Source organism: Charadrius vociferus, unplaced genomic scaffold (genome assembly GCF_000708025.1).
Source record: "Charadrius vociferus isolate BGI_N301 unplaced genomic scaffold, ASM70802v2 scaffold390, whole genome shotgun sequence".
Lineage (NCBI taxonomy): Eukaryota > Metazoa > Chordata > Aves > Charadriiformes > Charadriidae > Charadrius > Charadrius vociferus.
In genome coordinates, this window is record NW_009646433.1 from 366,330 (window position 1) to 393,949 (window position 27,620).

Consider the following 27,620-nt stretch of genomic DNA (forward strand, 5'->3'; position numbering starts at 1 on the left):
ATAGCTGTGTTTGTAGGAACCAAATTGCAAAACTTGCCATGTATTTGAAAGTAATTTCAATTTACATTCCTAAAAAATAAGTTTGTCTGTTCAAAAACAGTCTTCCAAATTAATCTTACAGAAAAATGTTACCTGGTTTATTCTCGTAGTTTCCACTGGTAGTAGTATCTCAGACTACTGTTAGCTGCGGGATGTTTGGCATCAATTTAATTGCTGTAATATGGCTTTGGCTTCAATTAGAGGCTAAGTGTAAGGGCTGACCTCGCACGCGTGTTGGAGGTCTGTGTCGGCGAAGGTGAATAGTGCTGTTAGCGTCTTATCCAGAATCTCTGCAGCTTACTCTGCATTTCTGATGCTTTGCTTTTCTTTCAGGGGGGCTGTCTGTTACTCTATACTTTAAACTCTTCTCCTTGACTAGCTTTCTGGTGGTTTTGCAGTGTGTCATCTAGGAGGTCTTTCTGCCCCAAATCAGTTATTTCTGCAGAGGAAATAGAATTGATTCTAAACCAAGCAAATAAACCGTATGTTGAAAGATGTCGATTAAAAGGATGTGTTATCCATAGACTGGTCATTATGAAGTTGTAGCCATTACTGCTCAGCACATTGATGTAGTGCAGGGGGAAAGCACAGTGAAATTTGTCTTATTAACAACTTTAATTAACTTTTAATTGATTTGGAGGAAGATAAATGGTTTCATTACAAAGTCTTACCATGAACGCCTTCACCGGAATTAAACATTCATGGAAACTTCCTGACAATTGTTCTGTTAACAAAACATGAAAATCTCTTATGATCTTCCCAGATGTCTGTAGCCTCATTTATAAAGTCAAATAAATGAAAATACCTTGCTCACAGAATGTCCTTTCTTTAATTTACATAACCTTATTCATCATGCCGTAATGTAATTAAGAGGAGGAAAAATAATACATCAGCATTCAGTCTGTATTGAGGGCCTGGTAGCTCTAGGAAAAACATGAATTTTGTCCATCCCTGTAAGGGCAGTTATGTTATAGCAAGAATTATTTGGCTGATACTGAAATTTGAGACTTAGTTCTGTATGTGAGAACAAAGACATCAATTGAACAAAATCTAAACAGTTTTCTGTCGCAGTCATCTGCCTCTTCTGAGAGTAGGAGAACAAGGATGAAATGTGAGAACATTTGGTTTTGAAGAACACGATAAACTCTAGAAAGTTAAGTAGTTCTTCAGAGAGCAACGATTAAAATATCACTAGATGTGACAAACATGTTAAGCGAAAAGAAAATTTCTAGCTAATGTGTCCATTCTAGCTATCTGCTGACTGCATCCGTCTTTCATCTCAGTATGTACTCCAAAATGATTTGGGCAGCAGCGAAACACCTAAATCAAACAGCCTAAGATAAAAATTCCCCTCGGGCACCACCTAACTCTGGAGATACTTCAGCTTTAGAAGTATGTGAGGGCTTGACTTTAAAAGCAACTAGTTTGTCTTCTGCGTAAGTGCGCGGTTGTCCAAGGCTGAGCAACTAAATGTGTTTTTTCTCCTGAAGTCCAGTTGGGATCCAGTAAACCGTACCTTCTGTCGCTGCAAACGAAGAGATTTGTTTCTGTGGGATATCTTACCTTCAGCAAAACATCAGAGAAGGGCAATCTGCCCTAAACAAGAAATGCTGGATAGCCACAGAAGCATTAGTACTCTGCAGAATATTACCCTCGCTTAGTTGTTACTCCCACGTAGGTATGTCCCTCCTAGGTATTTAAAATGTGCATTAAAATGTGGGTCTTTTTTCTGTTTATTTAGGCGACTGACCCAGATGCTGGCGTTAACGGTCAAGTTCATTACAGTTTGGCAAACTTCAACAATCTTTTCCGAATCACGTCAAACGGTAGCATTTATACAGCGGTTAAACTGAACAGAGAAGTAAGGGACTATTACGAACTTATTGTTGAAGCAACAGACGGAGCTGTGGACCCCCGCCGTTCGACGCTAACTTTAGCCATCAAGGTGCTGGATATTGATGACAACAGCCCTGTCTTTACTAATGCTTCCTACACTGTCTGCGTGCCAGAAAATCTACCGCCAGGCACTGTGTTCCTGCAAATAGAGGTAAGAAAGCATTATAGAGTGAAGAAGGTGTTCTGCAACGGTAAGCATGTTCTTACGTACCTTGTCAGTGAGACTACAGTAAAAGATTGCAAACTGGAGTCGGGGAAGTTATGACATGTAGACTGAAAAACATGACCTCTGGACAGGTGCAGAAGAATACTTTGAAGCTGAGGTTCATTTGGAAATAAGAGGAATTACTGAAAAACAAACAACAAAACATACACTACTATTGTCGTTTCTTGGAATAATGTTTTACACTGAGGTGGTTTTGATTTGTTTTTGAAAGCTCATCGTATTGCTGCTACCTGTTTACATTAGTAGGAAGAGAGAGCTGTATCTCCACTGATTCAGCCATTAAAGTCAAACTTAGATGTCTAACCTCACGTTATAGTTAATGGAGATAAATAGTTGCATCCAGAAGCAATTCCTCCAATACCAAGATCGTCATCTAAGATAGCTGGACCAAAGTGGGCACCTGGAGGTGGTGTCTTCTCTTCACTGACTATAAAAGATACTCAGACAAGTGAGAGTTAATTGTTCAAGGTTGAGCTATATCTCTAAAGACAGCTGAGATTCGTTTCCCGTAAGCAGTCTATATATCCACCCGCTGTTTTGGTCAGCATCCTTTAATGAGAAGAATCTGTCCTGAGGCAATTTCACCAAGAATGGTTTTCTCTGAACCTGACTGCAGATAAATCTAATGTCAAATTACAGCTAAAGCAGTCATATAATACTCCTTATCCTGATGGAAATTAATATTCCTTGTCTAAATACTGGTATGAAATAAAAACAGCCGTGCTGCCACATGGGGGTGAGATCAAACGTCTGCTTAGCCCAGCATCTTCTCCCTGGCAGAGGCCGAGAGCAGGTACCCAGGGAAGAGAACAAGAACAGACTGAGCTTCCAGTGACTCTTGCCCAGAATATCGTGCTCATTTCACAGGGCGGGTGTGTCTGGATTTTATAACCTTAAGTGGATTTGTCTTCCTCGTGTCTGTGCAATAGTGTTAAGTACCTCAAATACTATTAGAATAATACAATGAAATTAAATTTGTTTGCAGTAGCTTGCTTTTTTATGTTCTTTAGATCTAGTAGGGATTTTTTGTGAAAATAGATTTTGTTTGGTTTTAAGTACTTTTTTTTTCTTCTGTATGGCATGCTCTAGGCAAAGGATGTTGATCTTGGTTCTGATGTTAACTATCGAATACGGACACAGGAAGCGCTACAGTATTTTGCACTGAACAAATACACAGGCGAGTTATCGCTTTTGAAGTCTTTGGATTATGAATCATTTGCTGACACAGAAGCAACCTTCACCTTTCTTGTGGAAGCCTTCGATAGCAAGGGCACCATGCCTCCTGGTCTCGCTACTGTCACAGTGAGAGTAAAGGTAAGAGGGAAAACTTGTCAGTTGGTAGTATCCTCTCCTATTTGTTACAAAATACTTCATCAACTCTTCCAAGTGTCCTGATGAAACGCCAGAGCACGGTAGTGGTATTTCTGCTTTCCTGCTTTTTCACTTGTATGAAGCTGCTGCCTTTTCCTGAGAGCAACTTGTTCGGTTAAACATACACTTTATAACAGCTATAGTTACACTGCTATATGCAATTACATAGTTAAATCTTGGAGCGCAGATTTATGAAGTACAAGAATACCTGAGACATATACAAACGTTTAGTCCTTTAGAATCCCTGGAAGGCTGAAATAAATACCTAATGGAATTGTGTGCAAAAATGACACCATCACGTTTTAGTTAAAGCTCTCATAAATTGTCATTTTATGAACCATTCGGGTGTATCGAGTGCTGATGTGGCACACCACATCCTGTATTTCAGATTCTGCTGCTTGAAAATGCAGAGCTGCAAAGGAACAGGCTTATTTAGTGTCTTGTGCAATGCGTTGTTTTTATGCAGTAAGTTACAGCCTCACCTCTGGGTTTCAGTTACCTCACCAACAATATGGGGATAATGGTATTCTGTTTGGTAACAATCCACAAATGAAAAGCATTTATAGCTGAAACATTAGCACTTACCCATCTTAATTTGGTTGATGTACTCATGTCCAAGAGGAGAGGATGTTTTAGATGCTCTAAATCGTGCAGTTCTGGAGCCAGTCAGTCGAGTCCTTTTGCGCAGTTGCTTCTTTTTTGTTGACTTTGGCAGTGAAGAACTGTGAGCTGTGGGAGAGAAGAGAGTTTAATTACTCGTATTTTAGCTAAGAAGCAAAAATTGTAGCAGGAACAAAAGTGTAGCTCACAAATGTGAACTTCATCTCTGGCAACCTCAGTTTAAATGTAAGTCTGAGGAAAGTATTTAGCATATATGAATCAGTCTGGTGTTCAGCGTACTGTGTGTCTGCAGATGCTATGAATTGCCACATGATCTTGAGTAATTCTGTTTGTCAGTCTCTAGTGAGCTCAGAATTATTTTAGGGACAGTAAATGTCTCCGATTATTAGCTTCGATGACAACGTGAGAAGGCTTCTACATCACCTCTCCATCTCCGCAAAATTTCTCAGACTGAGATGCAGGTAACCCGTTTCCTAATAATCTGTACTCTTTCTTGGCAGTTTCCAAGTCAATCACAGAAAAACACTGCTCTTGACATCGTTCCCTGAGCCTTTTCGGTCATGCTTTGAAGGAGGAAATAGCTCAAGTCTGTTGTTTTCCTAAAAGTAACTTTTTCCCCAGCACAGTGAATTTTTGAAAGAATTAAGTGTTTGGGTTTGTCTGAGTGTTTCTGTTGGCTTTTTTAAAGGTGGTGCTTTTCAAATAGGAATGTATTCAGAGAAGAGGTGTCGTTTGCATCCCAGGGCTGACCCAGCTGTGTGGTTGTGTGTTTGTATTGTAGTCATTAATGACAGGGTACAGAGGAGCAATACAGTTTGACTTGGTGGCCTCAGTGTAACAGCAGCTTGTGTGTTGTCAAAGGAGGTGGGGTGGGAATAGGGAGGTTAAGAAGGGGGTTAGTAGGATCCAAAAAACAGGTTTCTTGCTTTCCTGGAAACTCTTCCCACACGTGAGCAACAAAAAGGGAGCATGAGGATACTTGTTTGGAAAGGCAGTACGTGAGAGGCTGGAATACGAGGCTGGAGCCAGGAGTAACAACTTCAGCAGTAAAAGGTGTTAGAGTGGGGGCAGAACAGAGCCTGAAAGTGAGAATAAGCGGCTTATATTTTACTTGAGAAAGAAAATAAATCTTATAAATTATTAAGCGTCATACTCAGTGACAGGCTGACTTTTTCAACAGATCAGTGAACAGATCAGTGGACATAATTAAATATTATACGCTGAGATGAGGATGATGCTTAGGTTCCAGCCTTGAGTGACAGGTAGAACAGTAGTCTTTTGAGTGGCAGTTCAGAGAATGGGGGTGGGCTTGTGGATAAAACCATTTTTCATATCTCATTTTGTTGGACAGATGTCATTAATGGGTTTTATGTCAGATGGTACAAATTTAGAACCTTGGTCGCAAGAGATGTCTGGAATAGAAAGAGTGGTTTAATTTGAGTTTATAGCTGAACTTTCCAGATACAAAATTTACAGGGGAGGGGGGAGCAAAGGTGAAGATTGAAGTCAAAGCCTCATGCTACCCCTGCAAGAGATGCGAAGGATCCACAAAAGGACACCTTGAACGGTTGATTCAAGAGACAGAGCAGCAGGAGAGGGGTGCAGAGTCTTGGAAGCCGGGTGAGAACAAGGAGAAGAGTGTGCCTCGGCTGTAAAAGGAAATACCGAAGTAAAAAGTGCGTTGCGTTGCAATTTGGGTTTATTCTTAACGGCAAATATTCATATTCCCCCCTTGTTCTGAAGACATGCCTTTGTTGGGGGTGAGAAGTCCTGCTCAGTGCAGAGAGGGCAAAGCACTAAAGTTCCCTTGGGAATAGAGGCGGTGTACGCCTTGTTCGGGGCCGGTGTCAGCACATCTGGTAAGCCGACAGGGAACTGATTTCTGTCTAGCAGCTCAGTGAGGATGTTTACAGGGCACTGGATCTTGACCTAGGTCTTGAAAGCATGATGGCATAGATGGCACGCGGTACGTAGCGGTCTAGAGCCTCAAGCATGGCGGATTGCCTGATTCCAGTCCAGGCTTTTATTCCTCTACAACCTTCACCGTGGTCTGAGCTGCTGCTTTAGGGCTTCGCTGAATAGATAACTCCTGATGAGCATGTTTGCAGTTTCATTGGGGTAATTTATAATTTTTATTTTTTTTTTGTTGGCCAATTAAGATGTCTGCGCAGGGAATTGAAGGGGTTCTAATACTCACGCTTTCTGCCAGACCATCTGCCAAATCCGAGCCTGTGTTCAGGGACAGGGTGCTCTGCGTGGGGATGTACGTCTCTCTGCCGTGGCTCCGGGGAGTTGGTCCCTCCCGCTCAGCCTGTCTTTTGCTGCTGCTCTGGGAGCAGCAACTGGACATGTCTGTTTCCTCTTAGTCGTAATTGTACTTTCCCTTTATTTAGAAGATGGTATTAGAATAATTATTTTAATAGAGTGTTTGTGACCCCTAAATAGGAAATAAACCAAGTGCATATACGCTGTAGGCCTTAACATAAGTTGTGCAGACTGTAGTCTTCAAAACCAGAAAATTGAACTAGAGAAAACCAGAAGCAAGCATTACAGCAATAGTGGGTCCAAGCGGGGGATTCATGTAACCGTTAGGGATTCGGTCCCTATAATCCTCAGAGCGTTATTTGTGTTACAGCACTCTCCAAGGCCTTTTGGGCTTATGCTGCTCTGTTAACGTTTGTCGGTTTTCACGGTTCAGCTCTTAACTGAAAGCATTGTAATTTTTACTCTGTAACAGGATTCTGTTTACCAACTACGGACACCATCTGATGGTGTCATGTATCATTTCTGTGATAGAAAACTGAATGAGCAGCAGTGCAGTATGCCCATCATCACGCTGATCTTTGCGGCTTGAGGAGGGTGGATACACACAGTGACTTTCGTTAGAGTCTCGCTTTCGGCCTTTGGCATGACAACTTACAAATAGTTTGTATTAACCTTCCCTGAACTTGATCAAAACACAGAATGCGTAGCAGAATACTTCCTGCAGAAAAAAAATAACTTAATCTGTTACCTGCATGTCAGTATTGAAATACATTATTGGCCACTGCTGCAGCCAAATGGCCCTTTACATTGTGTGGGTGGCTTACGACTTTCTTCAAAGAAAGCCAAAGGTAAACTAATAAATTGTTGCTTCCTTTCTAGTGTTACTGAGGAGGAGTAGTGTAAGTGGCATTGATTTCTTTTTGCGAGAAAGATGCTAACCACCTCAGACAGACTGGGATTTTTCTTTTTGCCCCAGTTCTCAGATTCCTCTTGCTGCTTTCGTAACTTTTCACCTTACCTGAAAGTAGTAGTGAGTTGTCTTGTCTTGGGATGGCGTGGGAGATTGCCCGAGTGTTCATCCACAATAATTGATGATTATAATCTGATCTATAATCAAGAACACAAAACTTTATTTTATCTAGATTATATATATATATAACTATACAGGTTAGATATAGCAAATCTTATCAGTCTTGAAAACATAGTTAAGGGATAAAAACGTCAGGAACTCCAAGAAAACAATGTCTGTGCTATTTTTCAGTGGTTTGCTGCTGTTAAGGCATAATTTCTCTCACCATGAGAATGGCAGAGATTTGCATTCAGTCAGTGTCTGAGAGGGCTGAATTGTTTGCTGAGAGTGCCTGTAGTGCATATTGCGGTACGCACAAGCATCCCCTCACAACATAAACGTTTGCCAGTATTGGAAGAAGCGAAATCATTACTGTTCAAATGGTGTGCTTATTATTAGGATTTAGCATTTGGAAACAATTACTATGGTAATAGAGCTTCTTAACAGAAACAGGACTAACCTTTTTCTAGTTGATATTGCTGTCAAATGAGTAATGTGTTCCTAAATACATATTATAAGAACGTCTGTATCATGGGGCCTGTAAGGTACTTGCATATTTTATGCTGTGACCTCCTCTTACTGTTATTACCAGCATTATTTTTGTATTACTTTATGTCTCTTTCTTGTTTGTTATAATTGCTTTTTCTCCTCCTTCTGTGTTCTGAGATTGGTTTTCTTCTTAGGTTTTCGAGTCGAGGATGTAGTGTAATGAGGCCATTATCTCTGGCTGATGATTCAAAGCCATAGAGCAAGAGGAATAAATAAAACCAGATCTATAGGTTTCTAGCAATGCCATATTATGAGACTGCCAACCAAATATTTCATATAATTCCTACAGCGCCTTAATCCCAGTGGACTTTTACAAACATTATCCAATGAAGTTCCGGATTTAGTAATACCTATAGACCTAGACTATACACATGAACATCAATAAATTTATTGCATCAGTGAGTACGCAAACTGCAACTGTCAAACTAGTTTTGGAGAGGAGTATGCCATTGAGAAGTTAGAAGTCATCATATGCTTTAGATTACGCATTATAGCATTGATTAGTGCTTATTGTGGGGGTGAATTTGAATCTTTCACCATCACTGTGCTGAGTCATCCCTTCCTTGGTGGCTTTGCCTGAAAGAAACACACCAACCAAGCGAAAAAGTGTAACAGCGAAATCTTTATCTCTGGCCTGGTTATGCTGAATGGGCCTTCATCAACATGACTGATCTTGAGGTCCTTTGTGTTCCAGCTGGCGTGATCTTGGCTGTACTGATGCTGTAGCAGCGCAGAGCTCCAACCTGCTTACACAAGAACGCTCCCTCTGTTTCTCTAACAACCTAAACCTTGAATGAGAACAAGGAGAAACAGAATTTGTTTGCTTTTCTTAGGGTGGGAGGGTTAGAAGGAGCTGCATGTTTGTGGATGAATCGCCCTCTCAAACAAAACAATCGGAGCCGATAGTAAAGTGAAGAAAGTAAAGGTGTGTTGGAGAGAAAGTCTGCGGGAACCCAGGATTTGAGACAGCTGGAATCAATGTTACAGCAGGACCCTCTTCTCTCACAGAACACAGTCGCTGTACTGCTGCAGAGTGCTGGGGAGTTGAGTGGCTTTAGTCTCTCTAAAATGCTTAAATTATCACTAGGGGAGAATGGGAGAAGAGGGATCCACAGGTGGTCATTAGGGAGAGGGGGGCCACTGTGGTTCAAAGCCCGCTCCACCAAATGTTGAAATAGCCATGCATATGTGTAGCTGCCACTGCCTTCTCTTCCTGCACCTATTTCCTAGAAATTCACTCAAGTCTTGTTTCTAATGAACAGGTGATCAGTAATGCATCATTGCTTCGTTATGGTGGGATTTCATGTTATGGTGAGATTTAATTATAATTAAAATGACGATTTTCTGCCAGAAATTATACAGGTAATGAAGGCTACATGGAAGATAAAAGACATTAGCGAATCATGTCGTCAGTTTCTAATATTTCTAAAAAGTTATGTTTTTTCAATAAATTTACGTCCATGAAGTTAATCCTGCCTTTCTAACGTGGAATGAAAACCGTTTCCCATTTAAAGAATAACAGGGTGGTCCAGCACAGCAACAGCACATCACTTACACGAAGGTTAAAAAAAGTGAGCTGCATCGCTTCCAAAAAATAACCGCTTATTTATCTCTTTTCTAGTGGCACTAATGGAATAACGGGCATGGTATTGGACTACGGTGCCAGTAAATAGATTTATTTATTTTTTTTCAATCTCAAGTTATCTGTTCAATCATCTCCTAGTCATTTATTGCCTTGTATATTCCACTATGAATATTATCCCTTAATTTATATTATGAGCTACTTTAGGGCTTGCTGAGCACTAAATATGAATAAGAGGCAGTTATACTGTGTTAACAAGCCTCTGTTTTGTATAGCTTCAAACAAAGAACCCTGTGTAAAGAAGCGCCGCACCCAGTTAAAGACAGAATTCAAAGTACCACTTTATAGTTTGTCATATTATCTTGTCAGCATCATCACAAAGATTTTTGAACTCGCTGCTCAAAGTTACTCAACATTGCTTGATTCTCTAACCTCAGTCCTTCTAAATTAGTCACTGTGGATGATACAAAAACGTAAGAGACATTTCTAATACTTGTGGCAAAGCTAGGAGCAGTTTTCAAGTAGTGGTTTACTTCAGTGGACTTAACGTAAATGTAAAATTGAAAGAATGCCTCGGCAAAGCAAGATGCGGGCTCACAAAGAAAGGTTTGCTTGCAAACTTTTTTTGTGTATCTTGGAGGGTGAATGTACCGGTGAGATGCATGACCCTTACAGGAGAATAGCTTTAAGGGTGGTATGTGTTTGTTATAAGAGGCCAAGAGATTACATAAGGACAGGAAGGGACTTCAAGTTCTCGATACTCCAGTGTCTGGTGAAATCACGTATTTCAGTATTATGCCGTGTAATGAATTCACTCTTCCCCCCCACCTCTCCAAAAGCTGCATTTTTCATGAGTTAAAACTTGGAAGGCACTCTTTTACATAGGTAATTTGAAGTGGAAATAATCACAGTAGGTTTTCCATCACTTATATAATTAATGATAGTAAAAATAACTTGTTATTGCATTTGTAAAAGAAACAGTTTTAAAGCTAAAAATCAATGAGATAAGTTATTTTTTTCCCCGTTATGTTTATCATGTACATTAGGAAGTAAAAATTGTTCCATGCTCACCTTCTTCGTATAAATTACAGAAACTGACTGATGACACGAGAGCACAAATTGCAGAGAATACAAAACTGACAATATCTTAAAAACAATTATTTTACCTCAATGATTTTAAGCCGTTGTACAGTTGCTCCTTCCTAATCCCTCTGCAATCAGTTTGGAAGGCTTAGATATACCTGGATGTGTAATATTTTGTTGCTTTGAACCACTCCACAGAATTATCTGGGTAAATTATCGCGAATCACTAATTTAAGTTAATAATACCAGTCTTTTAGCTGAAGGATGAGAGCTTGCTTGAAATCTTAAGATCCTGGTTATTGTCCCAATTGTGCATAGTATATTAACTGCCTACAATAGTCCTTTAGGGCATCGTTAGTGGTTATTAAGGCCTGAAGAATAATGTTGTATCTTCTCAGCTTGCATAAATGTTTGCTTCATGCAAGAATATATACAGTTTACATGCATGTGTGAATATATATCTGCCTCTCTCAATCAACTCCTGGCTCAGAGTAAAGATCTGAGGTTGTATTGTGCCGTAGCTGTGTGCATGGTGTGGTAGACATTTAAGGGAAGAGAAAAAGAAAATATAATCTTCTAGTAAAGGGATTACGGTTGAATAACGTTTTGGTTTTCTTTCAGAAAAATAATTTCACCTGTTGAGAGAATGGTTTTCTGAAGTCACAGCTCACGTTTTCAGTTGTTTCAATGTGGAGTCTGTGACTCCAAATCCAGAGACTTGTTTCAGAAGAGCTTTAAAACTTTTTTTTAGACTATCACGTCATAGCAATCTTAAAATACATATGAAATTTGCATTTTAATATTTAATATTAAATTTGTACTATTCTGGATAAGGTTGATTAGCATCATATTGAAAGGCTTAGGAAACTTACTAAATTTAATAATAGAATTATAACCAAATGAGGATTTGCAGAAATTGAGAAATTACCGAAAGAATGGAGGGCATAAGATGGCTGTCGCCAGTTAGCATGGACCAGAGGAATGGATGGTAAGACAGTATGGCACTTACAGATGCTGTAGCTGAAACGCAATGATGGTAGTAAAGATCTCACCCTGTGCGAACAACGATGAGTGCCGTGCTGGAGAGGTTTCTGCCAAGTGGTGACCTCTACTTGGCATTTCCTTTAAAGCTAAGCAGAGCTTCAGGAACCCTTTGCAAAGCGTAGTTGCATCAAAATGAAAGCATTCGCTCACTTGGGCTAAAAAATGTTCCGTTAAAGGGCAAGATGAGGCCTTGCGGCAGCGGTCAAAGATCTGTGGGTCCTTGGGTGCTTTTTGCAGAGGGTTCACTTCCCCCTTCCATGTGTTTTCATGAACTGGTAGTTAACAGCTGGAGAAATTGGAAATGATGGTGAGAGATTAGTATGAGCGAGACTGCTCCACGTGGAGGGGGGAGCCGGGAGCCGAGGGTGACCCAGCGTGGGCGGTGCCCTCCCCGACTGGATGCCGTCCCTGTGGGCACAGAGCCGGGCGGGCAGACCAACGGGCTCCATCGGCAGCCCCAGACAGGGTGATGGCATGAACCCAGTCTGGGGTCTGTCCAGGGAGCCCTGCCAGGAGCAGAAGGGGTCAGGGCCAGAAGCAGGGCTGGAGACTGGTGTCCTATGGCATCACTGGAACAGGACTGAGAGCTGAAATGGGGTCCTGGGCCCAGGGGCAGGTGGTGGGGCACCTAGGTGAGGCTGGTCCGGGCTGTTAAGGGCTACGGATGCCCTTAGGGCCATAATATCTTGTGGCCTTTCGGCTTTTTTCATTATGCTTATTTAGTAATAAAATATCTTGGATTATCTTCTTATTAAGAGTGGCATCTTTCTACGGTTAAAGAGTGCACAAGAGGACTTAATGAATTTCAAGTACAGTGATACCAAAACAGCCCTTTTCCTTTCTGTAGAAGAGTTTCACGAATATAGTAGAGGATGTGTGCCCTTGGAAGTCCCTGAACAGCAGGGGATTATTAAACACTTGGAGGCAGCTCAGATGGGAAGGCACCAGCTCTGGTAATGTGCACATAGACTTAAGTGGCAGATGTTCAAAACAAAATGACAGCAGAAAATTACAGATACATATCTCTAGTTGTAGAAGAAGATTGGGAAGGTTTGAAAATTTCAGTGTGTGACACATGCTATGGTTTGAAGGAAACCTTTTTCCTTTCTCCCTTTGTGGGATCACGTTATGTACATTTAACATTAGTGGAAAGAGGGATTGCTTTAAAAATACTTTTTTTTCCCCCTATTTATTAGACTTTTGATAAAAGGCAGCAGACTGCAGGAGGAGCTTTAAATGCCTAATGGGCATTTATTAGCTCAGACGCTGTTCAGTCACATTGGCTTTTATAACGAGGGAGTGTTGGATTCCACTTAAGATACAGTTGACTAGAAACCTCGGTGTCAGCAGGTGTAATCAAAGAGCACAGTCCTAAAGCGGTAGGAGAAACACATGGATGTACTTATAAACTCTTTATGAAGTATTTACAAATGAAGAAAATACAATATTTAAGAAGCTAACAAACTTCATGAGTTATTTTTTCCAACAGGTCTGAAATAGGAGAGTAAAACATTTCCTCAGGTGTTTAGAATCTTTAGGTTAAGATGCTTTCTGCTTGGTGGTTGAGGAGAGAGGCAAGGAGAAAGGGGAAGCTTTGGGCAAACCGCATTTGTAGCGCGGGCTCCCGAGGTAGGCACCTCGGCACACCTACTCTGCTGATAATGGTAAAAATCATCTTAACAGTGTGATTTTCTCAGTGGTCTAGATAAATCAACAGAATCTGTGATTTCGGTGTTCTTTGATAGGGCTTTGTCCCTTTGGAACTGTTGAGCAGATTGATAATTAGATTTTGCTGTCATGAAATAACAGCTATTTTAATAAATAATCGATACTTGCTTATAATTAGGTCACAATCTACAAAACCCAGGAATTAAAAAATCAGACTGATTTTATAAGCTGAAAAAAAAAAAAAACCCAAAACCTAGATGAATGGACGTAAAAAAGTATAACCCTGTTTTCCTACAAAGGAAATTGGGAGAGAGTAACAAGAGATTGATTTTTGGGGGTGATGGAGGAGGAGAGGCTGCGCTCCCATTTGGCAGGGCTGCCCTCTAGTGCGCTGCAGGCTAAAGGCAGCCATTTTTTTCAGTGCGGTAACAGGATAAAAGGGCATTTGCACAAATTATTATGCCTGAGATAGATATAGGTATGTATACATAAATATATATCAAATATATTGGAGCGTCATCTGGAGTTGCTTCTGTTTGTGCGGAGATAGCTGGTGAAAAACTAACTCAAGTTTGTGCTCTTTTTCTCTTACAAAACAAGATTTCTACCAAAACACATCTTCCAAAAAATTCATTATTCTGTAGAAAGCCTTTAGGTTAGTGGTAATGTTCAAACCAGACACGTCTGTCACTCATGGTAATGTTGTATGGTATTAATTGACCGTGGTAACCGTCGTGAGCTGCAGGTGTGGTTCTCTGCAGCGACACCGAGCCACATCCTGAGCTCCTCGCGACTCCCGTGCTCTCAGCGACCCGCAGGAAGGAGCTGTAATCCCGGTGTATCCGGCTCCTTCCTTCGGGCAGGATTTTCCAAGTATCCTGGAACTGCCCTAGCAACTCCTGGTGCAGCTGACCTTCCCAGGCTTTGCTGTTTTGGAAGGCTGGGATTTTATTTCCGTACACACTTCTCGGTCCTTCGGGAGGTGGATCTGCAGGATCCACTGCGAAGTCAGGGAGGAACGCTGAGACTGCTCCAGTTTGTGACGAAGACTGTCGTAAATCCTGGTGACTCTGGGATGCGGGAGCTGCCAAGACGGCCGAGTTAGGGTGGCCTCTGCTCGCTGCCTGCGAGGGCACGGGACACTCGGAGCTGTGTGCGCTTCAGCTGAAGTGAAGGGGCAGCGATGGCGCAAGGCAGAAGGCAGACTTTTGAATCCAAGTTGTGCGTTTCCCATATTGGTGAATGAGGAGGAAGAGGGGATTATTTCACCCGCACGTTAAATGTTTATGTTCTTCACTTAGTGGAGTACAAGCATTAAAGGTCTCTTGGTGTCCCCAGAAATCAAAAATATATTAAAGTCTCTGAAGTCCGTTTTAGTTTACAAGTTCGCTTTATGCTGTGAACGCTGTACTGCAGGTATTTTTCTTCTGCTCTAGTTGTGTGTTGCCCTCCCACATCGGCGGTCACCACCTGTCTAGGAGCACCTAGTATCAGTGCATTACAGCCAGTGACTGTCTTAATGATTTTTAAATTACATATTGATTTGCTCCTTAATGCCTTTCCTCCCCCATGCTTTGTTTCTCCGCATTGGCATTCCTACATGACTATCTTAGCTCACCGACGCTTTTGTTTGGCGTTTTCATAATCTTTGCAGACAGGTCGATATTTGTTTCCTACAAACCTTTTGGTAAATAACCACCCTTTAAATCTTGTGAGATGTGTCTTGTTCAGAGGGTAAGGAAGTTGTTCGGGAAGTGGGATCGTTCGCACGCTAAGGGTGAGTTAACAAAAGAGTTGGCATCAAGAAATCTCTCTGTACGTCTTCATCTGCTTTTGAAGGGACTAATGTGGATTCTCAAGAACAAGAATATTTGAGCAGCCCTCCCGTATCGTGCTTCTTGCTTGCTTGGTTCCTAATCTTTGTGCAAGGGAAAGGTGAAAGGATGTGTCCTGTTCTGCTTTTATGCGCTGCCCACTGTGAGCAGTATGAGACAAAACCTAACAAGGAGTGGTGGATAGAGAGCACCAATGACAGGGAGAAAGCTTTGGGGGTTTTACGCTTTGACTTTCGCTCTGTTTTGTAGATGAAGAGGTATAAAAATGTAATAAATCTGCAGCTAGATGGGGAGTGATACAAAGTATGTATGTTCAGTATGTATATATAAATATGGGACTGCTATTACCTTACTGTCAAAATACGCAGCCCCAGTATTATAAAGTGAGATAGAGAATTCATTACCTATCTTTTCCTTTTACATATTTGTGTGTGTGTCTGATAGTTAATAGCAGCCTGGATTTATGTGACTGAAGCAATGAACTGTGAACTGTTACAAGACGCTGCAGTTTGGCCGCAAGAGCACGGGTAGGATTACGCCCCAGATTTAAAAGGTGATTACACTGCTTCTTACTACCACTTCGTGGAAGGTTACTGCCCTATTCCTAACCTGTGGTTAGGGATTGTGCTCATATGCTGCGTCCATTTCTAAGCAAAGTTGGGTTTAGTGGGGTTTTAAGCAGAAGCCATCAGGTATGGAGTAGTCTTCAATTATTTTATTTAGCTGTGCAAAAATACGTCTAGGTCTTTGGTCTCCGGTAATCACAGAAGCCCAGTACTTCTCTGTGTGTCATCTTTTTGCCCAAAGTCCCTCTGTGATGAAAACCTTGAAAACTCTCTGTGTCTGTCGGGGAACGCTGAACGCTACTCCCTGTTAAGTCCGCTTCGATGAAGAAAATTGGATTGGGGACATGGACTGCAGAGGCGCAGGGTTTGGGGGTGGGATGGGGTGGATCTCTTGAGCTATTTGCAGAAAATCAGCATGTGTTTTCTTTCTGTGCTCTAACAAAATCAGATCTAGACTGTATTCTGTCCTTGGTGGTGGTGCTTTTTGCCAGAAAATCAGTAATTTCTTTTTGTGACCGCTTCGGTAGCTTTAAGTGCCCATAATACGTAAAGAGAAATTATACCGGTTGAAGGAGATGATGATACATGAATTTCTCCAATGTGTCTCTAACAAAATCTCTACTTACTCTATTGGGAATTGCCCAGAAGAGTCATTTCAACAAAAAAAAAAAAAAGAAAAAAGCCCATTTCTATGTCATCTGCATGTTTTGCATGTAAACCTTCTGTCTGCAAAAACCCCGTTCTGCTTCTAGTAGTTATTCGTCGTAGCCGTCTGCGATGAGCACATGAGACTTCAATGCCTGGCGGCAACCAAAGTTTGGTCCCTCTGAAGTGCACTTACTGCAGGTGCAGAATGAGAAGACCTGTGGTGATTCTTACGGGGAAACTTTTATTTTGATAAAAGTGGAAACATTTCAGCTTGAACTCTGCTAGAACAAATTAGCGGCTGCTTTCGGGTTCTGGAAGAGATGAGCCTGGAAGAAAAGCACATGGAGCTCTTCTGTCTAGTTATGTCTGAAACATTTGGTGCCTGTTCGGTCGTCTCGGCTGAGGTTTATGAGGCACAATTGTGCATAAAGCTTTTCTTAGAGAAAAGTTAGAGAGGCAGAAGGCTTTCTGTCCTACCTTATGCTTTGTATTCCTGTGTATTTTGTACTGATCTGTGTATCTTGAAAAATAGATGTGTTAAGTAGGATGACTTACTCGCTTTCTATAGCAGGGGATGTAGTGTATCACCTTGAAACAGGATTATGCTTTCCAGTACCTTAAGTCAGAGATATTCGGGCGCTAAGGTCACATAAAGGAATTCAAAGAATAACCAAAACGTCACACGGTGATTCTCCCCACCCCGCAAGTGAGCAAACAGCAGAGTGTGATCTCTTGCCGCTACGCCAAAGAAAAAAGACCAGATACAGCTGTGAATTTGCAGGTGCACAGAGAGAGATGGATTCAAAATAAATTCATAAATACAGGTAAAAGGTGAGGTTATTCCAGAAACCTCACCTCCTTCCCAGAGGTGATCCTGAGCATCCAGATCGTGGGAAGCAAAAAAAATTCTGTCTCACAAGCATGATACTGGGTTGTTACCCCACATGGAGACTTCAGATGGGAGGACGGAAGGTGTCTTCTCTGTGCGCAAGCAGTTTGTAGAAGGTTGTGTATCCCACTGGAAACCTTTCAGGGTCTAGGAACCAAAAGTTTCAAGCACACCAGCGTAACGCAGCTGTACGACCTATGCATGTAGTGTCGTATCGCATTTCTCCTATCATACCGGAGATGATTTTTAATATTCCATCCCGAAATGCCCAGGATTTCTATACTCATAGCTACTTCGTGTCTGCCTCAAGTGAAGTAATTCCTCATCTTTTCTTTGAGGTGGATTGGCTGTGAGCGGAGTCTTGCCGCACAAGATTGCTGTATGATGTTGGTTTCTTTGCCACAGCGATATATTGCTCTGGAGAGGAGGTTCTGGGAGTAGAATGGAACAAAGGATATCTTATTTTACAAGCATGATGTTGCTTTGAAGAGTTGTGAGAAACAAGATTGTTTATGTAAAACAGTCCTGGGTATTAAATTTGTAGATGAAATAAATTATTTTCTTGCAAACAGGTCAAGAAATTGGAATGATAAGATTCAATGCCTGTAGTTCCATGCAAAAGTGCTAATCAGTTTGAATTCAAATGTTTTTCCAAATTTTGTTTTCGTTTGAATGCTCTCCTAGTTTGAATTGCCTCCTAGCCACTTTTTGATGATCCAGTTGTCTCTTTGAAAATCTGAAAATCAGAGAAAAAGCACTTCTGGTGCCTTGAAGACTTGAATTGCGGATCTTTCTGCAGAACACAATGTATTAATTACTCGGGCATTTACTACGTGGACTTGTAACAGAGTTTTTTTTTAGTAGATGTTTATTACACTGTCATTTCCTCTGCTGAGGTATGGATGAATGTTTTAAATGCTTGTGTAATGTCGCGTGCTAGACTATTGAATAGTGAATTTTCAGCATGAAGAGCTGTGGCAACAGGTAGAGGCATTGTTGTATAAACTTTGAGTGTGGGTTACCCAAGAGATGGGTGGCGCCTGTATTCCCCCAGAGCTCAGGGACACGCTCAGGTGCAAATGGGAAAAAAGTCTGCTCTTCGTTTGTGGACCAGTAAAGTCACTGAAGGCACGTGATGCTTCTTATTTGTTCAGGGGGGGAAAAAAAACAAACTGAAAATTTAATTTATGTTATCCATATGCACAGAACAATGGAAATAGTATGCAAAAATGAATAAATCTGTTCTCAGTAGAATATAGAATTCAAGCTAAGGTGGTGGCTCTGCAGGAAAAAAAATGGAAATCAGTTTTATTAGTAGAATAAAGATGGTGATTTAGAGATGCACGTTTAAGTTTTTTAAAGGAACATACAGATAAATTTTCTGGAACTCTCTGTGAGCGAGCTTATGACAGTCAGAATGAATACCTTTTAATAATGTGTGATGCTGAGCAAGTTCCTGAATGTTCACGGCTCCTGATGCGTGGGGCACCACGTCACTGAGAGCCACACGCATCTGACTGTGGCATCTCCCTTGGTGCCAGGTCACACAGTCCCCCACAGCCTGGTGTTCAGGTGAGGTTCCATCTTGCACACAAGGAGGTATATGGACACGAGTGTGTGTATATATATATACACACACACATATATAGCTGTGCACACATATATAGGTGTGATAGTATAGGTATATGCATACATACACTGCTGCATCAGTGAAATTGGGCCTTTGAAGCTTCTTCTTGACAACATACACATCAGACTGAAGAACACCGTCTTAGGCTCTCATGAAGTGTCGGTACTAATCTGACATATTTTCCCTCCATTTATTGCATATTAGAGGTAACAAACACTGTCAAGCAACAGCAGCTCGTTCATTTTAGCAAATTAGCGAAGCCATGTGTGGCCCGCTGCTTGAGAAGCAGGTGTCATGGAAATCTCTGCCTTGTTTACTTGTGAGACTGTGTGTTTTTCTGCAGAGTTTCCTTCTGTTGATCTGCTTCTCATGAATATTTCTTTTGAAACTTTGGCACCTTCCCCATGTGTGCTGGTTTTGTGCGGTGGTAATGGAATTGAGAGCCGAGAGAGACAGTGAATGGCAAATGGGTTTCCTAATGAGGAGGGAGTGATTGGCTGGAGTTTGGAAAAAAATGATTGTGAATGCGTCTATAATTCTGTTTGAACTTCAGAACTAAACTCTTAATTATGTTTTGCAGGATATGAACGATTACTCTCCAGTATTTAGCAAAAAGCTCTACAGGGGAATGGTTGCTCCTGATGCAGTCAAGGGCACCGTTATCACTACCGTTTCAGCTGAGGATCAAGATCCTCCGGTAAGCAAAAAGGTTCTATTAATACTCTGCACCCAAGAGGGAAAAATCTTTAACCCTCATAAGTGACCTAACTCTCTCGACAACAAAGGTGATTATTACGAGTTTCACAGAGCACTAACTCATACATTTTTTATGTCAGCGTGTCCTTTGTCGTTCTGGGCAGAGGCTGCATTTACAATGATCGTTCCTGAAGCTGGCAAATCAATGATACAGCTCCTTTCTGTCAGGAAGATTTTTGGAAATCTCTTTATTCGACTTCACAGCGTAAATGAATAAGAGGAATAGGCAGGAAGGCAAGCCGTGCCTGTCTTGGGTACAGTTCTGCAGCTTAAAGAGGAAACAAACCACAACTTTGTAAGATTATCACTTTCTTGATTTTGCAATCGTTGTACATTTCCAGTCTGAGACGTCACGGGGTCGTATGGAACTGCATGTGCGCTATTTGAACCGAGCGCATTTGGTTTTGGGGATAAAGTTTCTTTCTGCCACTGGCTTTTATCGCTGTTCCCTGGTGAAGCACTTGATTGACAGAACTGGGCACTTATTTTTGACTTGTTAGCTATTCTGAAGGGTATTATCAATTTTTGTAATCAGAGGTTGATGAACATTGGTGACCAGATGATACACTGAGGACATTAAAAGCCAAAGATGTTCTGCCAGCCAGGTTTAATTTTTAATTGTTAGTGTTTGGCATATTAAGGAGAATAATCCTCAGGGAGAAGGGTTCAGAGAGAATGTGCCGTGCACATTAAAAGCTGATGGCAGTGCTTTGACACAAATCAACTGCAGCTTAGCTAAATATGCTACATCATAGTAATTTATTTACCACCCAAGGACAGAAATGTTAAAGCGGTGTTTCTGTAAGGACAGTCCTGCTATCCCCGGTAAAAAGTCCAAACACACAAATCCCCTGCAGGTGATAGGTATCGGTGGGGCATTACTGAACTTGGAGGCATTTAAGGTAGTTCGTAGCAGCTGAAGATCTGTGCTATGGTTTGTTTAAAGACAGTAGTATCATCAAGTAGGTAATGAATAGCAGTAGTTATCAATTAATAGTGCTACAGAGTATTTCAGTAAACAAAAGAAATGGACAGAGGTGTGCCTTAATGGCTTGTCTTGGACAGTTTGAAGGGGACTACTAAGGGACGGTGGTGCCTGATTCTGAGTGCTCGGCTTGCAGAATGGAGCCCGAGGCGTGTGTTAAGCTCCTTCCATAGAGCACAGGGTCATTAGAATAGGGTCCCAACCAGCCACCGTGTTAAGCACAAATCTGCTTAATTAAAAGCGGAGTAGTCAGCACACGTATGTGTTAGGCTGATCAGTAGAGGCAAGTGAGAATTTCTATGTCTTGCTTTAGAGATGCTTTTGAAAATGCGTAGCATAGGACCATTCTCTTTATGGCAGGCGCCTACATTCTACTTCAAAGTCACATCTGGGTGCACTCATGGCTTTTAGCGTGCGGCAGGAGAAAGGTGATGATGTGGTAGCGCCTGTTCTCCTCCCTTTGCGTCTCGTATTAATCTTGCTAGGAAAAGCCTTTCCGTGGGATGTTAGAGGCCAAGGCTGCCTTCCCTCTGCTAACTGGAGGATTCAAACCTTTAGTTCTATTTCCACGTAAAATCTCTTAACTACCAGGAAAGAGGCTGGCCAGAGCTGCTGACAAACTTGAGGCCTATCTGCAGGAATACGTCTTCCAAGCCAGGAGGTTGCTCTAAAGGTACCAAGCCGCAGCACCTCTGCAGGTCAGGGACGTGCAAGGTTAGTGACCCTCGTACCCACATCACCTGGTCCTTTTCTGGACTTGAACCGTTACGCCTACGCGAGGGCATATATCTCTAGTAGCATTGTAGAAGTCTACAATGTAGAACTCACTGCTGTAGCCCTTCAGAGGGCTTCGTAAACGTTCATATTTTGTGGCCTGCCTACACTCTTGCTCCTGCTGCCTTTCTGCTCTGTGGAAGTTTCGTGCTTTTGCCTGAGCTCCTTCGCTGTTCCCTGGGGCACACCAAGCCTGGGTGTTTAAAACAGAGATTTGCAGAGGAAAGTAGGCTTCATTGCTCAGATCTCCTAGCTATTTGCTAGAAAACAATTTTAAATTGATTTAAGACTATTTAATTGTGCTTTGCGGATGACTTTTACTGTCAACGTTTCATGAGTGTCCTATCCATCCATATGTTAGGCACAATAGCCTAGCAATTACAGAATGGAAATTGAGATCAAAGCAGGCAAAGTTTCTGGCTGGCATGATAAGTTTGCAAGGGTTATGTTTACACTATATATTGCATAACAGTATTAGCTCATTTTGCTAGCATTTCTTCCTGAATAAAGCACTTGTTTTGCTGGAGTGCTACCACCAAATTAGTAAAACTTAGCTTCACATAAAGGGGTCTGAGTTGCGTTCAGCATTTCAGGGAGTTGAGCAGATGCTGCTTAGCTGGAGAAGATTCTCTCTTGCTCTGCCCAGGAATGACTTGGGAACCGTGGAGGTAGGAAACACCATTTTCCTCAAGAGCTCTCATCCTCGGCAGTTAACAGCAAGTAACTCAAAAGGAAACACTCACATATCACAAGTGGAATCGCTTCAGAGTGATCTGGCAGTGGAGAGTGGGGAAAACTGTTGGGACAGTGTGATTTTTTTTGACTGCCACACGAGAATATTCACTTTATTAGTCATAGTCCTCTGGAGCCCTCTCTGCCCCCTGTACCAGTATGTATTTGCTCCTGGCAGGTTTGTCATACTGACCTCTGAGAACAGCCTGCAGAAAAGGATGTTAGGGATCAATGAAACTGGGCAAGAAGCTGAATTTCTGTGCTGTGGAAATTTCACCGTAAATGGGTTATTGAGGATAGGAAAAAAATATTTATTCATTGGTGCTAGAGAATCTCTTTTTAACTTGGTTTTCGTGCAGCTTTTATTTAATAGTATCTGTTGCCTTATAACGAGATATTTTTGTCTTGATAAAGTATTTTCCCATTCTGATATAACCTCCATTTTATAATCCCTGCGTTCAAAGTGTCTAAATTTTAAAGAATCAGATATTACTGAGATACTGGATGAAAGAAAATAGTTCAGAAACTGATTAACATATATTTATAGCAATTCTTAGTCCTGGAGAATCAGCTTTTTCTAATGCAAAGTTATTTCACTTTTTCATCTAAAAAACCCCAAACTGTTCTGAACTCTCTCCTTTTCTAATGTTTCTGTCACTTAAACAGATAAATGTAGAAATTGGACATGTATAAGCTTCCCTGCTGTTTTGTGCAACGGATAAAAACGGCCATCTCTAGGTGGTATGAGAATGGGAGAATAAAAACTTAACTAAAGTGCTTATTTCTCCCAGATTCCTTTCTTGTGATTTCCTCACGTATTTATAAGGATTTCTTTTATATGGGTTTGAGTGTTTTGTATTTGAAAGATGCAGGGATAGCTTCTACTTCTGTGGAGAAATCGATGCACATGCATGACAGAGAGATCAAAATCACTGAACGTGGGATCCTGTTTATTACCATTATCAGAGGCATAATTGCATATGGCAGTAATGTTAATATAATGTTTTTTGAAATCAACTGTTGCATTTCTTTGATTTTTATGAGGACTTAAAAATAAAACTACCCTTAGGCATTTAATGAATACAGTAGCCATAAAAGTTAACCCCCTATGGAGGAAAGCTTTTAAAACAGTTTTTGAAAGTTGGTATTTTATTTCAAACTAATGGCTGAGAGGTTTTACTTTTAAAATAAAAAGGAAGATAGAGAAAACTATCAGGCATAAACGGCTCTGTTTCTTTTTCTGGCTGAGGCAACCTGTTCAAATGTTTTGTGTTACTGGCAAATCTGTATTTATTTGGAGCTAGCTTTGGCATCAGGTGGTGTCACCAAGTATTTGATATGAATTCGCCAGGAATTGTGTTAATAAACACACATCCTTTGCTCTGTTCAGCAAGAGTACCTTCCTCTAAACTTGCCTTAGGGGAAAGACTATTCTTAGTTATCATCTTTGATATTTTAGTTGTTTGGTTTGGTTTTTTTAACCTGATGGAATCTTATTTCCACAGTTCTAATACATCTATTTTATCAGTTCAGGAAAAGAAACACATACGTACAGCTTTAAAATATGCCTGATTATCCGGACAGGTCCAGTAAGAGCTGAAATAATTTGAACTCTCCAAGCCTGAAGTTTTCTGTTGTCATTTTACAAGTAATGTAGGCTATTCCCCTGTCAACATTGAACTCAGCCCAGAATAAAAGTCGGGCTACTTTTTTTTCATCATCTGCAATCAAAGCTTTTCAGACCTAATCAGCTCTTCAGAGGCTGCCCACTGTCTTCAGCCAATCCCAATTTTGCTCTGCAGTGTGAAATTAATATGGATGGTATGAGAATCCAAACTGAAATGCTCAGCACCTGCATGTGATTTCTCTGTAGATAAGGCAAATTTGAATTTTCCAGCAGCAGAAGAGCAGAAGTTTGGGGTAAGAAGGAGGTGTTGAATGGTGTCAGTGGAGTTTGGCTGTCCATTTTACCACAAAGGCGCCAGCCTCAGCTCGTTCCTCCTTGGAGATCCTGGACTTGTGGTGTTGGCCTGTTGTTCCTCCTAGTCCCTCAACACCAAAGGTGACGGCAGCAGTGATGGGCGAGTGAGTGCTAGAAAAAAATTTCATGCCACTGAAGTCAACCCTAATAAATCATCATTAGCAAAGTAAGCAGATATTTTACCTACTGTGTTACTTTTTGACTGTGGAAGTGCTCATTCAGTGATGTTGCTGAGAACAGATCATGCTGTGGCTTTTGACTTCCAAAGGACAAGCCGTTAATATAAATGATATCATTAAATGGTCAGTGAAGGTAGCATGGGTACAAAAAGTAACATAAGTGAAAGACTGAGAGGTTGGAAGAGACTTGTGACATAGTTTTCTGGTTTACAGTAGCAGTGTATTTGCTACGTGATTTAGAAACTTACAGCGTATAGATAGGGAAGTGCCATGAGTGACTATGGTATGCTACCAAAACAGTCACGAGGAGGGAGAGTGAGCTTTTGCTCTTAAATGAAGTACTGTTTGATTAATTTTTTGGAGGTGTAGATTAAAGTTTATCTTGTTGTTTTTCTTTAAAACACTCCCCCCGTCAAATCTCCGTGCAGTAAATTGTTTGTGTCTTACATGTGTGAATGTGTGTATGTGTGAAGGAATGAATAGCTGAGTTGGAATAAAGATGTGCTATTTCCTTAATTTAACTAAACAAACCTGGTGCCTAAAGCATTAAGCCATCATTAGAATGCAACTGTTAATAATAGGATTGGTTTGGTTGCAAAAAAAACGTGGATTTCTGGTTAATATTAAAAGTTACTAATTGAAAACAAAAATGATCTATGCTAGATTCAAATGCTCCCAAGTCGGTATTTCACTACATTTTTATTTTGACTTTTGGATTTCAAAGTGGTCAAAAAATCTTGGCCTGAAGGCATGAGAGATCTGTGATAGTTATTCCTTCAGGTCCTTAGTGAAATGTCAATTATAATGTAGAAACCCATGCTTTTCACTAAAGGCCAGAGCAGGATTTGAAGAGCTGTCTTGAGCAAATGTCAGTTTAAGTTCTTACCGGTTTCTTCTTTGCTTTCCTTTCTTTTCCACATTGACTTCTTTCTTTTTTTTTTTCTTTTTTTTTTTTTTTGCAGTGACTGAGAATTTAAATTAAGTTTCAGAAGCTACTTATACATTTGTTTAAAACCCTCTAATTTGAAATACCATTCTGGTCATTGAAATCTGGTAACTTTTGGTTTACGCATGTTTCATGGAATATGGTAAATCAACGTGTTGTCCTTTGGTTTATTGGAACAATCCCTAGTATATTTTTCTACCATTTTAAAATAGTTATATGGTATTTGACTTTTCAAATTACTTAGTACATCCTATAGCTGCTCACCCTGTCTTTTCCAGAGGAGCTTATAATTTAATTCCAGACACAGCACATGTAAAGGGTAAGAAAATACTAAGCAGAACACACCAAAACCAGGCCAAGGGAGCCGGAGGGGATTACGGAAATAGACTTAGAGCCATGGTTATATGGCTGCCAAGGAAAACCTTCAGTACATCTTCGGTTCTTTTGAAATAACTGGTATACATTAGTAAAATCAAAATCTTCCATTTTACAAACATTGCAACTGAAATTAAGAGAGTTGAGCACACTTTCTTGTTTAGCATTTGAATAATCCCTTCAAGGTGCAAGCACTCATATATTCAAAAGACTGCGTGGTGTAGAGAAGTGAAAGGAGAGCGGGAGGTAGCTTTTGGACCAGCCGAGAAGAGTTATACTGTTTGCGTGGGGGGTAACGGTGAAGCAGGTGGGGTTTGCCTTGAAAGTTTAGAGGTCGAACTTGATCCAGTCTCAAGACTGGGAATGTTTTAGTGACGAGAAAGCTTTAAATCTGGCTTATTTCTTATTATGTAGCAAAATATACAAAGCTGTATTTTAAACGAGACGGTTGCATGCAGAGGGATGTGAATGGTGGTTGCGTTTTTGCTTGGCGAAGGGGCTCCCTGTGATTACGTTCAGCAGCTCTGTACGGATGGCTGTACACATAACCGAGTCATTCACGGACACCTGAGATTGTCTTTGGAGAGAAGAAGAGTTTTCGCTGTGAACAGTTTATGCTTTATTGAAGCGGCGTGGTGAGGAAGGGTGCCAGATGATTACGACTATGTTCTCAAAGCTCTTAACCCTCCAAATATTTTGAAAAGAGAGCAACATGAGCTATTTGATTGATGCTTAGTTTGCTTAGTGTGTTGATCAGGAGGTGAATATTCCCAGGACTGACGTAACTTGAGGTGTTTGCTCTTCCTGTATGTGCCTTTTTTTGTATGCTTTCTCACTGTAAAAGCTGGAATATTTCTTCTCTGGGCAATCCCCCTGCACGTTCTGATTTTGTTGGTTTGAAATGTCAATAGAAACAGATGCAGAACACTAATTTTAACGAGCAGCCAGCTTCCGGAGCTCCAGAACATCCAATTTAATGGTTTATCCAATCTCCTAACACCTTGTAAGGTTTTCGTTCAATGGAGCCCTTTTGTCAAATTGAGGGTAATTGTCCTTACTGTTTTACAAGCACCCACTTAAAGTAAGATGCTAACAAATATTTAATTAGAGATTTCACAGATATTTAATTGGAGATAAAAGCATTTTCAGGCAGTCCAGGGCTTGATCTTTTAAAACCTATTACTGTTGGATTTCGTAGTGTCTGCTGGAGATTTGTATATGGGAAACATGCTGCAAATTCCATGAATTCCTAAAGTAATGTTATCTCCTGGCTTTAAAAGTTCATGTTCTTTTTGTGTTCAGCTTGTTCTAGTTAATAATTCAGAATTTCCAGATTTAGCAATTCAGAATTTCAGACCCTCTTGTTGAGTTACATACTAAAGAACAAAATATGAAGAATTGTAGAGTTTGTACGAATTAATTTAGGGTCAATATACACGAGTGCACCGTTCACAACCCATAGCCTGTATAGGACCCACCAAAGTCATTTGCCTACTCTGTGGTCTGCCCCATCCTTTATTGATTACTTTCCTTTGAGCAAGTTACAAAGAACGTGTGCGGCCACCTGTAAATTTTGGGTTTAGCATCACTTTCCAATTTTTTTCATAGAATGAACTTTACAAAATTTTCCTTAGTGAACTCTTCGTGATGCAAGTCATTCAGATTTGTGTTGAAACCTACAGGTGGAGATAATTTATTAAGCTCCGTACCAGATTCACATTTTATCTATAATAACCCTCAGAAGTTTTCTGACTTCAGTCAGAAAGTGGCACTGAGCGCAAAGGGACTTGGTAAATAAATCTGCATTCATTATACCACTATTCCGTACTAGTACTTACGGGTAAAATCCACATCGTTTCCCAGATGCATATTTGGGATCTTCACGAGTAGGCAGCAAATGAAAGTGAAATG

At 40.8% G+C, this 27,620-nt stretch overlaps 1 protein-coding gene across 2 annotated transcripts in view; it reads left to right on the forward strand.

Annotated features, from left to right (window-relative positions):
• The window catches only part of PCDH15 (protocadherin-related 15), a 371,643-nt gene that overhangs the window by 242,849 nt on the left and 101,174 nt on the right, over positions 1-27,620 (forward strand). For both annotated transcript variants that reach the window (XM_009881484.1, XM_009881476.1), the window contains 3 exons: positions 1,781-2,086; positions 3,251-3,475; positions 19,562-19,678. In XM_009881484.1, coding sequence (XP_009879786.1) covers positions 1,781-2,086; positions 3,251-3,475; positions 19,562-19,678 — 648 coding nt within the window. The remainder of the gene's footprint in view (positions 1-1,780; positions 2,087-3,250; positions 3,476-19,561; positions 19,679-27,620) is intronic.